General features: G+C 51.1%; 1 protein-coding gene across 5 annotated transcripts in view; it reads left to right on the plus strand.

Moving 5' to 3' along the window:
* The window catches only part of DEPDC5 (DEP domain containing 5, GATOR1 subcomplex subunit), a 148,640-nt gene that overhangs the window by 120,077 nt on the left and 16,493 nt on the right, over window positions 1-12,070 (plus strand). For all 5 annotated transcript variants that reach the window (XM_062182725.1, XM_062182726.1, XM_062182728.1 and 2 more), the window contains 5 exons: window positions 510-664; window positions 4,490-4,567; window positions 5,202-5,334; window positions 7,715-7,823; window positions 9,379-9,606. In XM_062182725.1, coding sequence (XP_062038709.1) covers window positions 510-664; window positions 4,490-4,567; window positions 5,202-5,334; window positions 7,715-7,823; window positions 9,379-9,606 — 703 coding nt within the window. The remainder of the gene's footprint in view (window positions 1-509; window positions 665-4,489; window positions 4,568-5,201; window positions 5,335-7,714; window positions 7,824-9,378; window positions 9,607-12,070) is intronic.

Genomic DNA, 12,070 nt, shown 5'->3' on the forward strand with positions numbered 1-12,070 from the left:
AGATGGAGGATGCCCGTTGTGATGCTCACCCATTAGTCTCTCAACGCGTTCTCCCCCTCCTCCCAGTGTCCTGAGGAAGGATTCTGACATCTCTGCTCTGAGGAGTGTCCTCGAGCCTGAATCTTGTGGCCTGAGTCAGGTGCTGAGAAAGTTTCTTTGGCCCTGGGGATCTGCTGTGAGCGATGGTCTCCCAGCTGCCTTGGTGTGCAGTGTGGGGCTCCCCAGTTGCTCTGACAGCACCCACAAAGCTGGACGAGGTCTCTGGTCTTCCTTGGCTCATCTCCCAGCAATGATGGGGACTGGGAATGAGAGGAATGGAACAGGTCATGCTTGGAAGTCGCTTTCAAGATCAAGGTGGGTTTTCTTGGGAGGGGGGACGTGGTGGTGGTGTTTGTTTGTATTGACTGATGGTAAATACGTGTTGAGCAAATGAACCAGCGCAGCTTAGGTACCACGTTTCCCTGTTGACTATTCTCGGGTCTCAGTATTAACTTTTAAATCTCCTGCAGGTATCTTTGGACCAAACAGCCCCTCCCGTGTTGGATGGCACCAGCTTGGGGATAACCATGGGCCAGTCTGTGGACAGAGGCAACAGCCAGACCCTGGGGAACTCACAGAACGTGGGGGAGCAGGGCTTCCCCTCCACCAACTCCAGCGACAGCAGGTGAGACTCAGAAAAGCTGCACTTGTGACCCTGCGGACCAGGGACTGTCGAACCCCACAGGCTGTAGAGGCTGCGAGTCCGGAGCCTGGGGCCAGGTTCTGACTCTGGTTGGGTCCCTGGGTGAGTCAGGCCTGTAGGATGCACTAAGCTTCCCCTCCCTGCCAGCCTCACAGGGTGGCTGAAAGGGTCCCACAGAGGTGTAGAAAAGTGTCAGACACCATGCAGGTGTACAGGGCCTTGGGAAGGGGTCCAGGCTAAGTCTGTCCTGGTCTCCATAGCAGCCATCATGGAACAGCTTGTATTGGTAGCCTGCAGCCAGGATGGAAATGAATGAACAGTGACTGAGTCCCTTATTGTGGCCGACGTGGCTGTTCTTTTTTTTTTTTTTTTTTTTTTTTTTTTTTGACAGGCAGAGATAGAGAGAGAGACAGAGAGAAAGGTCTTCCTTTCGTTGGTTCACCCCCAAATGGCTGTTACGGCTAGCACACTGTGCCGATCCGAAACCAGGAGCCAGGTGCTTCTCCTGGTCTCCCATGTGGGTGCAGGGTCCAAGCGCTTGAGCCATCCTCCACTGCCTTCCCGGGCCACAGCAGAGAGCTGGCCTGGAAGAGGGGCAACCGGGACTAGAACCCGGTTGCCCATATGGGATGCCGGCGCCGTAGGCTTAACCAAGTGATTAACCAAGTGAGCCATGGCGCCAGCCCCGATGTGGCTGTTCTATTCCTATTCCTGTGCCTCATTCGCCTCAAGTGCCTCTGCTTTAAAAAAATTTTAAATTGTCTTTAAATATTAAAAATTAACCAACATGTAATAATTGTATGTAAATATGGAGTAATGCACCCAGCTTCTAATTTTTTTTTAAGATTTATTCATTTATTTGAAAGGCAGAGTTACAGAGAGGAAGGAGGAGTGAGAGAGAGAGAGAGAGATCTTCCACCAGCTGGTTCACTCCCTCAATGGCCACAATGGCTGGAGCTGGGCTGATCCGAAGCCAAGAGCTTCTTCTGGGTCTCCCGCATGGGTGCAGGGGCCCAAGGACTTGGGCCATCCTCAGCTGCTTTCCCAGGAGCATAGCATTAGCAGGGAGCTGGATCAGAAATGGAACAGCTGGGACTCAAACTGGTGCCTGTATAGGATGCCGGCACTACAGGAGGTGGCTTTACCCGCTATGCCACAGAACACGCCCCCAAAATTTATTTTATTTAAAAGAGAGACAGAGGATGAGAGAGACAGAGAGAGAGATCTTCCATCATTGGTTCACTCCCAAATGGCTACAACATCTGACACTGGACCAAGCCAAAGCCAGGAGCCAGGAACTCAATCCAGGCCACCCATATGTGTGGCAGGAACCCAATTGCTTGAGTCCTCATTGCTGCCACCCATGATGCACATTAGCAGGAAGCTGGATAGAACCAGAGCCAGGACTCAAACCCGGGACCTCTGGTTTGGAATGCTGGCATCCTCAGCGTCGACCTAATTGCTTCGCCAAACATCCAAGCTGTTCTTGGTCCCTCAGTGTGCTGACCGAGTTGTCCTTGACTAAATGATTTAAGAAGTTTTGCATCCGTTTCAGTGAGAGCAGAAAGCTGCCTGGTGTGCTCACCTGGCAGGCCCCTGTGGGCACTTAGTCAGTTTCCTTTATGTCGTAAATCCTATGCTGGTTTTAGCTGGGCATGGGGAAGGAGTGCGTTTGTCCGTTTCCCCTTTGCAGTAGGTTCTCTTCTGTTTTCGGAAGAGCAGAGGAACTGGGGGATATTCAGGCTGGAACTAAGAAGACCGGAAACACCGTGGCTTCTAAAATCAGGGCAATGACCAAAAGTTACCCAGAACAGATTCTGGGCCATGGTAGAGAATTTCGCAGCAGAAGAAATTGCCGTGGGGAAATCACTGCTGTTAGAGGATCTGAATTCTCTGCTGTTGAAGACATTCATGCAGACAGGGTGGCTTTTGGTCCCGTCTCTGGGACTCAGTAGAGACTCAGGGATTAGAACGAAGTGTATCTTAAAGTCTTTTTTTTTTTTTTTTTTTTTTAAAAAAAAAGGTTCTTATTTATTTATTTGAAAGGCAGAGTTACAGAGAGAGGTAGAGACAGAGAGGTCTTCCATCTGCTGGTTCACTCCCCAAATGGCCGCAACGCCCAGAGCTGAGCTGATCTGAAGCCAGGAGCCAGGAGCTTCTTCTAGGTCTCCTATGTGGGTGCAGGGCCCCAAGGACTTAGGCCACTTTCTACTGCTTTCCCAGGCCATAGCAGGGAGCTAGATTGGAAGAGGAGCAGCCGGGACTCGAACCAGCGCCCATATGGGTTGACAGCACTACAGGCAGCAGCTTTACATGCTATGCCACAGGGCTGGCCCAAGATTTTTTTTTTTTAAGATTTTAATTATTTATTTGAGAGGTAGAGTTAGACAGTGAGAGGGGAGACAGAAAGGTCTTCCATCCGCGGGTTCATTCTCCAAATGGCTGCAACGGCTGGAGATGAGCCAATCTGAAGCCAGGAGCCAGGAGCTGCTGCCGGGTCTCCTATGGGGGTGCAGGGGCCCAAGGACTTGGGCCATCTTCTGTTGCTTTCCTAGGCCATAGCAGAGAGCTGGATCAGAAGAGGAGCAGCTGGGACTAGAACCTATATGGGATGCCGGCGCTGCAGACCGGGGCTTTAACCTGCTGTAACACAGCACCGGCCCCAAGGTCTTTATTTTCTTAGGAGAGCTGTTTTCATTGATTTGTCTGAAATGAGATATCCTATCTGCTAGGATATGTAGCTAGGGGCTAGGCCAGGCTGAAGCCAGCAACTGGGAACTCAGTCTCAATCTTGCACATGGGTAGCAGTGACCCAGGTACTGGAGCCATCACGTGCTGCCTCCCAGGGTGCACATCGGCAGGAAGCTGGAAACAGGAGCGGAGATGAAGCTGCCCCAGACACTCAGAGACGGGTGTCCCAGGCGGCATCCTCACTGCCGTGCCAAATGCCTGTCCCTCAAGGATCTTTAAAGGTTTGTTTTTTTTTTTTTTTTTCCTTAACCCTGAGATTTTAAAATGTGACAGGGCGTCCTGGACCCTGCAGGTAGTCAGGAAGAGGCGAGTGAGAGGTTTAAGGAGTCTGAAGAGTTTAAGGCTAAGCCCCAGAACTGCCCAAAGAGTGGGAGGGGCCACGTAGCTGCCTGAGCCTTACCTATGGCTCAGGGATGGTCACCCCACTGAGGAAGAACTTGAGCGACAGGTGGTAGAAAGATCCAGACTTCGGATTCTGCTCCAGATCCTGACACTTCCCAGCCCTTTGGCCTTCCTTGGTTCCTGTAACCAACCTGGGCTTCAAAGGAGCTGTCATCATCCATCATTCCATCTGGTGGTATCCACCATCCAGGGCTTCCCGAGTGCCAGTCCTCCACTTGCTATAGTCCTGAGCCTCACGGCAACCATGAAGACATGGACAGCACCGTTCCCATTTCCTGGGTTAGGCATCCAAGGCCACGAAAAGCTAGAGGCCCCACGGTTAGTTAGCACTGACCCTGCCATTCCGTCCCCTTGCTGTTAACTGTCACACCTAGGACTCTGGCCAGTGACCCCTGGGACAAAACCAGAGCCGTCTAGCGAGATGCCTTGGGAAATGGTTGGGCCTGACGCATTGGGTAAATCTGCACACAAAGCCACTTTGAGTCTGGTTTCTGTTTTTGCTTTTTAACCGTATATTTTGGAAGCAGGAAATCTCCCAAATGTACCCAGGAGAATGCTGTCCAGCTCTGTGAGAGGCAGAGGGCACTCCTAACGTTTGTGTTCTTGTCTCTGTGTGTGCTCTCCGGCTGTGCCGACGGATGCCCTGTGTCATAGCTCGCAGCAGCAGACAGCAAGCTCCTTGACCTCGTCCTCCACCCTGGCAGAGATCCTGGAAGCCATGAAGCACCCCTCGTAAGTGGCTTGTCACCTGAGCGCACGCAAGGGCAGGAGGTGTCCCAAGGCCTGTCCACCGCTGTGGGACCTGGGACAAGCCGCCTGACCCCTCTGAGCCTCTGTTTGTAAAATGGAATTTTAACAAAGTGGTCAAGTCACAGAGTTGACGTCAGGACTGGGGGGTGAGGAACCTTTCTTCTGCCAAGGCCCATTAGGATATTTATAACATCATCTGCGGGCCATACATAAATAGCAACTTAAAGATTAGCCTGCTGTAGATCTATTAAATTTCAAATCCCGCCTGTGGTCACCGTGGCAGGGCCAGACCTTACACGGCCCATGGGCCAGACGTTCCCCACCACCCAGAAATGGAATAATCAGGTCATGTTCCTAGTGCAGTGCCTGACAAGTGTAGACATCCTGTAGGGCCAGTTCCTTCCCCCTCTGTCCCCTACAGCACCTTCTTTTGTGTCCTGTCATGGAAATCTCTCTGGGCCTAGTGAACAGCGTAGAGAAATTACTTTATGGAGGGAGCGGTGGGGGCGGGTGGTAATTGCTGTCTTGGGAGTCCCTTCTTTTTCATCTGCTCTTTCTACCTGTTGCCACCGGGCACACACGCATCCTGCTCCCTGCTCCCCACACTGGAACCCAGGACAGGAGTCCAGCTGCTCTCCGAGCAGAAGGGCCTCTCGCCGTGCTGCTTCATCAGTGCCGAGGTGGTGCACTGGCTGGTGCACAACGTGGAGGGCGTCCAGACGCAGGCCATGGCCATCGACATCATGCAGGTGAGACGGCAAGGCCAGGCCCGCAGAGCTCCATCTGCTCAGACCCCCAGGAAACCAGGGCCTGTCTCAGAGGCAGTCAGGCTTCCAGTAGGCTGGGGAGGAGACCTGTTTGTGTCTAGTTTTTAAAATTTTTATTTATTTTAGAGGCAGAGAGAGGAAGAGAGAGAGCAAGTGAGCTCTGTTGGATTCTCCTTTGGTGCACTCCCCAAATGCCCACAGTGGCCAGGGCTGGGCTGGGGCTTCAGCTGGGAGCTGAGAGCTAGGAACTCAGTCCCCAGTTTCTCTCAGGTGGGCGGCAGGAACCCAGTGACTTGAGCCATCGCTGCTGCCCCCTGGGGTCTGCAGCGGCAGGAGGCTGGGGACCAAGCCCAGGGACTCCGGTGAGAGGTGTGGGTGTCTTTCCTGCTTGGCCCAATGCCCACTCTGAGGATCTGTTTGTAATAAGTGCAAGTCCTGTCTGGAATTGAAGAAAGAGCAGATCTCACTCTGAAACACACTGTACCTTGACTGTCAAATCTGGCAGGATTTATCGTCTATACCAAAATGTCCTGGACAGAATCTGTGCCCTTTTGGACTTTGGAGAGATTTGGAGACTGGGAGAGATTTCCAGGGAGTGCCTTCCCTGGGACCTGAAGCCCTCAGTTCCCTCCAGTTTGCTTTTTCCAGATCTGAGGCTGGATTCACAGTTGTGTCTCAGAGGCCCCGGCACCCTGCACTTACTCTGTCAGAGCCCTTAGCGCACAGAATGAGGAATCCGTCTGTGTCTCATCTGTCTCCTGCCTAGACCAGCTCTTTGGGGGTGGGACCACCTCTTACTGCTCATCTCCGTACCACCGGTGTCTGGCATGTTGCTTGGCACTTACCTGGTGCTTGACTGAATTTAATTACACTGCTTAGGACTGGAATTAAACAAGAGAGGAGGAAAATGAGCAAGGCAGAGCTGACTGAGCCCGTTCACGCCATCCTGTCCATAGAGAGAGCACTGCTGGTGCCGACCGGCTGGGTTGCCATCACTGAGACATAAAATTCAGTAATGGGTCTGAATCAGCATGCAGCCGTCACTTCTCTCTCTCAGGATCTCTGTGTGCTGTTTTGCTTGGCCTTTCCCTGATAATTTGATAGACTTCCGTCTCCCAGAAAATACAGTCTCCTCGTTTCTTGCAGTGAAATGCTACTGCAGCAGTTAAAACCAGCGTTGTGGGCTTAAAACCCAGTCTGCAGAATGATACGTTATTCTGTGCTCAGCGTAAGAGAACTCATGTTCTTTAAACAGTACCTCACAGGGGCAGGCCTTGGGCTCAGCAGTTAAGGCACCACTTGAGATGCCCACATCCCATCTCGTAGTGACTGGATTCCGGTTCTGCCTCCACTCCTGATTCTAGCTTCTGGCTGACGTATACCCTGGGGTGAGGGTGGGACAGCTGGTGGTGGCTCAGGTGGGTCCCTGCTGCCCGTGAGTACCGTGAGTATTCCTGGATTGAATTCCAGGCTCCTGGATTTGCTCTGGCCTCCCGGCCCTGGCTGTTGGAGCTACTGGGGAGTGAACCAGTGAATGGGAGCACTGTCCCCCACCCCTGTGTCTCTCTGCCTTTCAAAGAAATATAAATAAACTTCAGACCTCGCATTTTCTTTATCAGTGTTTGTCTAGACAATCAAGTTCTTTAGAACATGCCTGAGAATAATATGACACTAACTATGTATTTCTAGAGAGAGGAAGGAGAATGGGATTGGGAGAGTCCATAGGGATTTTTTAAAATAGAAAGATCTGAAGTTTCTACAGTAGTCCTCCGCTATCCACAGTGTTGATTTCCCAGTCAACCTTGCCTCCAGTCAGTCTTGGTCCAAATAGACTAATGGCAAACTCCAGAAGTAGACATTCCATGACATGAGAGGAATGCGCAAAGTCATGGATATTAACTTTTATTACAGTATGTGATTGTAGTTGCACTGTCTCATTATTAATTATTGTTACTCTCTACATAATTTATAAGTTACACTGTGTATGTGTAGTGAAAGTGTAGCATATATAGGGTTCAGTCCTATGTGCAGTTTCATACATCCACTGGGGGTCTTGGAATGGGTCCCCTGCAGATAAGGGGGCCTATGTATAGTATAATGTTAACTTTTTAAAAACCTTTTTTTAACAAGTGATAGCCCTTTGATATCTTTGTACTTTTCTGTATGCTTGAAATATTTGAAAGCATACTAGAATGCATTTAGATTTTGTGATATAATTGACACCAGGCTCATTTGCATAGGGCAGCAGGTGTGTCTAATCAAGGGTGGCAGGTAGGGTTCTCCTCAGTGCCCCTGGCCCTCCCTCGGCTGCCTCTCTGGGATTTCCCTCCATAGGAATTTCAGAGTTCAATGTCTCTCCTAGAAAATGCTGGAAGAGCAGCTCATCACACACGCATCTGGGGAAGCCTGGCGGACCTTCATCTACGGTTTCTACTTCTACAAGATCGTAATGGACAAAGAGCCCGACCGAGGTCAGAGCCAGGGCAACGGCCACTGCCCCCAGAGTTGGGAATTTTTTCCTGGAACTTGCTCTATCACATGACCATGCCTTCTGCGCTCCACGGTGCGGTTGGGGTCTAAGTTGACAGATGTACCTGCTTCCCAGAGCTTTTGTGTCTAATTTAAGTGAGGGGGGGGCTTCTTAAGTTACAGTGTGTCCTTGGTGAGGACAGTGCAGGAAGAAGACAAACCTGAAGGATGCCAAGGGACCCGGTGTTGAGAAATCCCCACCAGTCATTCTGCGGTAGCTGTTTGGAATGATGGTGCCCCCCCACCACCACCACCAGGCACAGGTGGTTCTGCTATAACAGGATGGGGGCCGACCTGATTTATAGCCCCTCTCACTCACTGGGTCTCCAGAAAGACCGTCAAGTCCTAGCAGGTTTTCCAAAGGATATTTTAAGTATTGTCATTCCTCAGTGTCTGCGGAAATGGTTCCAAGACTCCCGAGGATGCCAAAATCCACAGGTGCTCAAGCCCCTTGTGTGAGATGGCATGGGATTCTCATAGAGCCAACATACCTCCTCCCACCCACCCTAAATCATATGTACATATAACACTTAACATAACATAAATGCTACACAGTTATTATACTACATCATTTAGGAAATAATGACAAGGAAAAAAAGCTATTTTTTCAAATATTTTTCCATCTCCGGTTAGTTGAATCTGAGAATAGGGAACCCATGGGTACAGAGAGCTGTGTTGATTTTTTTTTTTTCCAAAAATGAGAAAAAGTAACCCCTCTCAGTTGGAAGCCACGTCTAGCACAGTCAGAGCCAGCTCGCATAGCTCTGGGGGCACCCAGGATTCAGACGTCTCCAGTGCGCCTAGCTCACACGGAGCCCTTGGCTGGAAGCGACTCACATCCTGCAGGCAGCTGGCTCCGACACCTCTGGGCTGAAGGCATCATGGGGGAGAGGAAGCAGCCGGTGCCGCTCCCCGTGGCCTCTTGTCCAAAGATGCGTCGAAAAGAGACCTATGCAAACTTTTTTGCTTTAGTACATCTGTTAACACCCTTGCCCTTCAGCTCAAAATTTGACCAGTAGATGACCTGTTTAGCCCTCAAGTTGAAAAGAAATATTGGTTTCATATACTCTAAAAGTAGAGGCATAAATGTGAGGATAAACTATTTTGATTGAAGTAGAGCACACATACAGTGAAATGGCCTATTTGAAAGTGAACAATTCAGGGGCATTCAGTGCATTTACGGTGTTGTGCACCTGTCACCTCTGTCTAGTTCCAGAGTTTTCATCACCCCTGAGAGAAACCTGTCCCGGCCCCCATTAGCAGTCACTCCTCAGCTCCTCTTCCCCTGTCCCCCGCCCCGGCAGCCACCTGTCTGCCCTCTGTCTCAGATCTGCCTGTCCCAGACATTTCATCTAAATAGAATCATACAGTACAGTGGTCTTGGGAGTCTGACTTCTGTGACTTAGCATCAGATTCGTCCACACTGTAGCAGCTGTGTCAGGCAGAAAGTAAGCATTTGTGCTGAAAGCCCCTCCTGCTCCCCTCTGCCTCTCGCAGTGGCCATGCAGCAGCCCACCACCACCTGGCACACGGCAGGGGTGGACGACTTTGCCAGCTTCCAGCGCAAGTGGTTTGAGGTGGCCTTCGTGGCTGAAGAGCTGCTGCACTCCGAGATTCCCGCCTTCCTCCTGCCCTGGCTGCCCAGCCGGCCAGCCTCCTACGCAAGCAGGCACAGCTCCTTTAGCCGCAGCTTTGGAGGACGGAGCCAGGCAGCTGCACTTCTAGGTAAGTGCCTGACTCAGGTGACGCCTGGGGATGTGCTGGTGGGTGGCTGGGGGAGGGTGGTGGCCAGCCAAGGTCATGATGCCACACAAACCATGGTTAGAACTGTGGTGTCTGTCACAGCTGGCTGTTGTGTCTGTCACAGTGTGAGTTCCCAGGGCTATCTTCCACTGGCTGAGTGGGTCGATTGTCGTCATTGTCCCAGCCAACAGCATCTAGCGCCTCTCACATGAGAGCATGATACCAAACCTGCACAGACAGCAGAGGATAGATGATGTGGTCACTTTGCCCAAGAGGCCTTCAGGATTCAGGGGACGCTAGATGCTGCCCATGGCAGGTTCACTTCCTGCCAGGGACCCTCCCCAGAGGTACAGCGTCCTGGGATCTCAGAACAGGAAGGAACCCAAAGGTTGTGCATTGCAGACTCTTATGCTAAGCACAAATTTCCCATCATCCCTTCCTTCCCATATGTGTGGACCACCTTGAGGGATGTCCACTGGGATGCTTCAGGAGGGGGTGAACCTGCTTATTGAACGGTAGTGACCTGTGATAGGAAACTGGAACTTGTGCTCTGAAAGACCTGGCAGATGGGTTGAGATGGGAGCATCTTTAGAAAATCCATGCTCTGTGGGATTTATCTCACGAGATCCTGGAACCTTCTGGAAGGAAGCAAGCAAGCAAACCTAACACAGACCGAACTCCAGGGAAAGCCCATGTTCTGCTCCACTTACCTTCAGACACCCAGCTAGTGGGAATCCCTGTGTAGGACACAATGGAGGTCTTAGTCACTCCATTTCCCAGGGCCTCAGACCTGGGGACCGCAGGAGTGGCTCTGCTCTCTCCTCGCCCAGCACTGCATGAGAACGGAGGGGCTGGAGAACGTGTGGCAGAACCAAGGAAGGAGCAGCTTCACCTCTCACCCCGGCAGGCACGGCTCTCCCTCCTTCCTCCCCTCCTTGGCCTCCTTGCCTTTCTTACTCTCCAATTGCTCGAAGTCTCTGGGGATCAAAGAGGCCATGTGCTCCCCATTATCCTGGGGTGCTCACGTCCAGCGCCCTGACCCAGCTCAAGCACCACTGGGGCTTGACACCCCAGTCCTGTGAGCCCCTGGAACAGCTGGCAGCAAGCTCATCTTGTGCAGTTCGTGCCCAAGAAGGGCTTCTAAGAAGCAACAAATCAAAGGGCAGTTACCTGACACCAGTGGGAAGCACAAGCCAAAGTCTGACAGCAAGGGTGGTGTCAGGAAGATCTCTTACCAACATAGCAAGCTTGAGAATTCAGCAAGTGCAGCCTTAATTTGTGAGTTATGTGAGTTATGGCATACAGGAAGTGTTTCAAGACCGAGTGTCATGGCCTTTTTCTCCACTAAATCAAATATTTTTTTTTTTTCTTTGACAGAGTTAGACAGTGAGAGAGAGAGACAGAGAGAAAGGTCTTCCTTCCGTTGGTTCACCCCCCAAATGGCCGCTACGGCCGGCGCTGCGCTGATCCGAAGCCAGAAGCCAGGTGCTTCCTCCTGGTCTCCCATGCGGGTGCAGGGCCATCCTCCACTGCCTTCCTGGGCCACAGCAAAGAGCTGGACTGGAAGAGGAGCAACTGGGACAGAATCCAGCACCCCGACCAGGACTAGAACCCGGGGTGCCAGCACCGCAGGCGGAGGATTAGCCTGTTAAGCCACAGCGCCGGCCTAGTAGCCAAGTTTTAAAGTCTGCTTTTTCCTTGTAGATACAAGTTAAAGGTATTCTCTTCTCTGAGGGGCAAGGAGTTAAACCTCAAAGCCATACTCAAAAGAGCGTTGAAAGGGTTGCCTTTTGAGACAGAGACATAGTGGGTTACCTTAAATAAATTCAGATCATTGGACACAGCAGTGAAGATCCCCACATCCTATATCAGAGTGCCTGGGTTTGAGTCTTGGCTCTGTTTCCAGTTTTAGCTTCCTGCTATTGCATACCCTGGGAAGCAGCAGGTGACAACTCAAGTAGTTCTTGGGTCCTGGCTTTAGCCTGGCGCAGGCCTGGCTGTTGTGGACATTTGGGGAGAGAACCAGCAGTTGGAAGATTTCTGTCTGTCTGTGTGTCAGTCTATTTGTCTCTGCCTTTAAAAAAGAAAAAGAAATACTTTGGATTATGTATGGTGATGTTTTTATTTACCTGCGAGCTGAAGGAAGCGACAGGATTTCTGAAGAACTCAATGGGCTACCACAAATCCAGGTGTCACCCTTGTAGGACGAGGTCACGGCCAGCACGTGCAGCCTATTTGCCGAGTTCTGGGAAGTCAGGTCATAGGTCACTGAGTACCACCCCAGGTTAGAAGCAGAGAATGGGGGTACCTACTAGCAGCAGCTGTGCTGACACATTTTAGCAAAATGGTTTTCAAAGTGAATCTGGTAATTTTTGGTCTTTTTTTTTTTTTTAACAAAAAGATTTGTTTTTTTATTTGAAAGGGAGACAACAGAGACACACACACA

Source organism: Lepus europaeus, chromosome 23 (assembly GCF_033115175.1).
Source record: "Lepus europaeus isolate LE1 chromosome 23, mLepTim1.pri, whole genome shotgun sequence".
In the NCBI taxonomy this organism is placed as follows: Eukaryota; Metazoa; Chordata; class Mammalia; order Lagomorpha; family Leporidae; genus Lepus; species Lepus europaeus.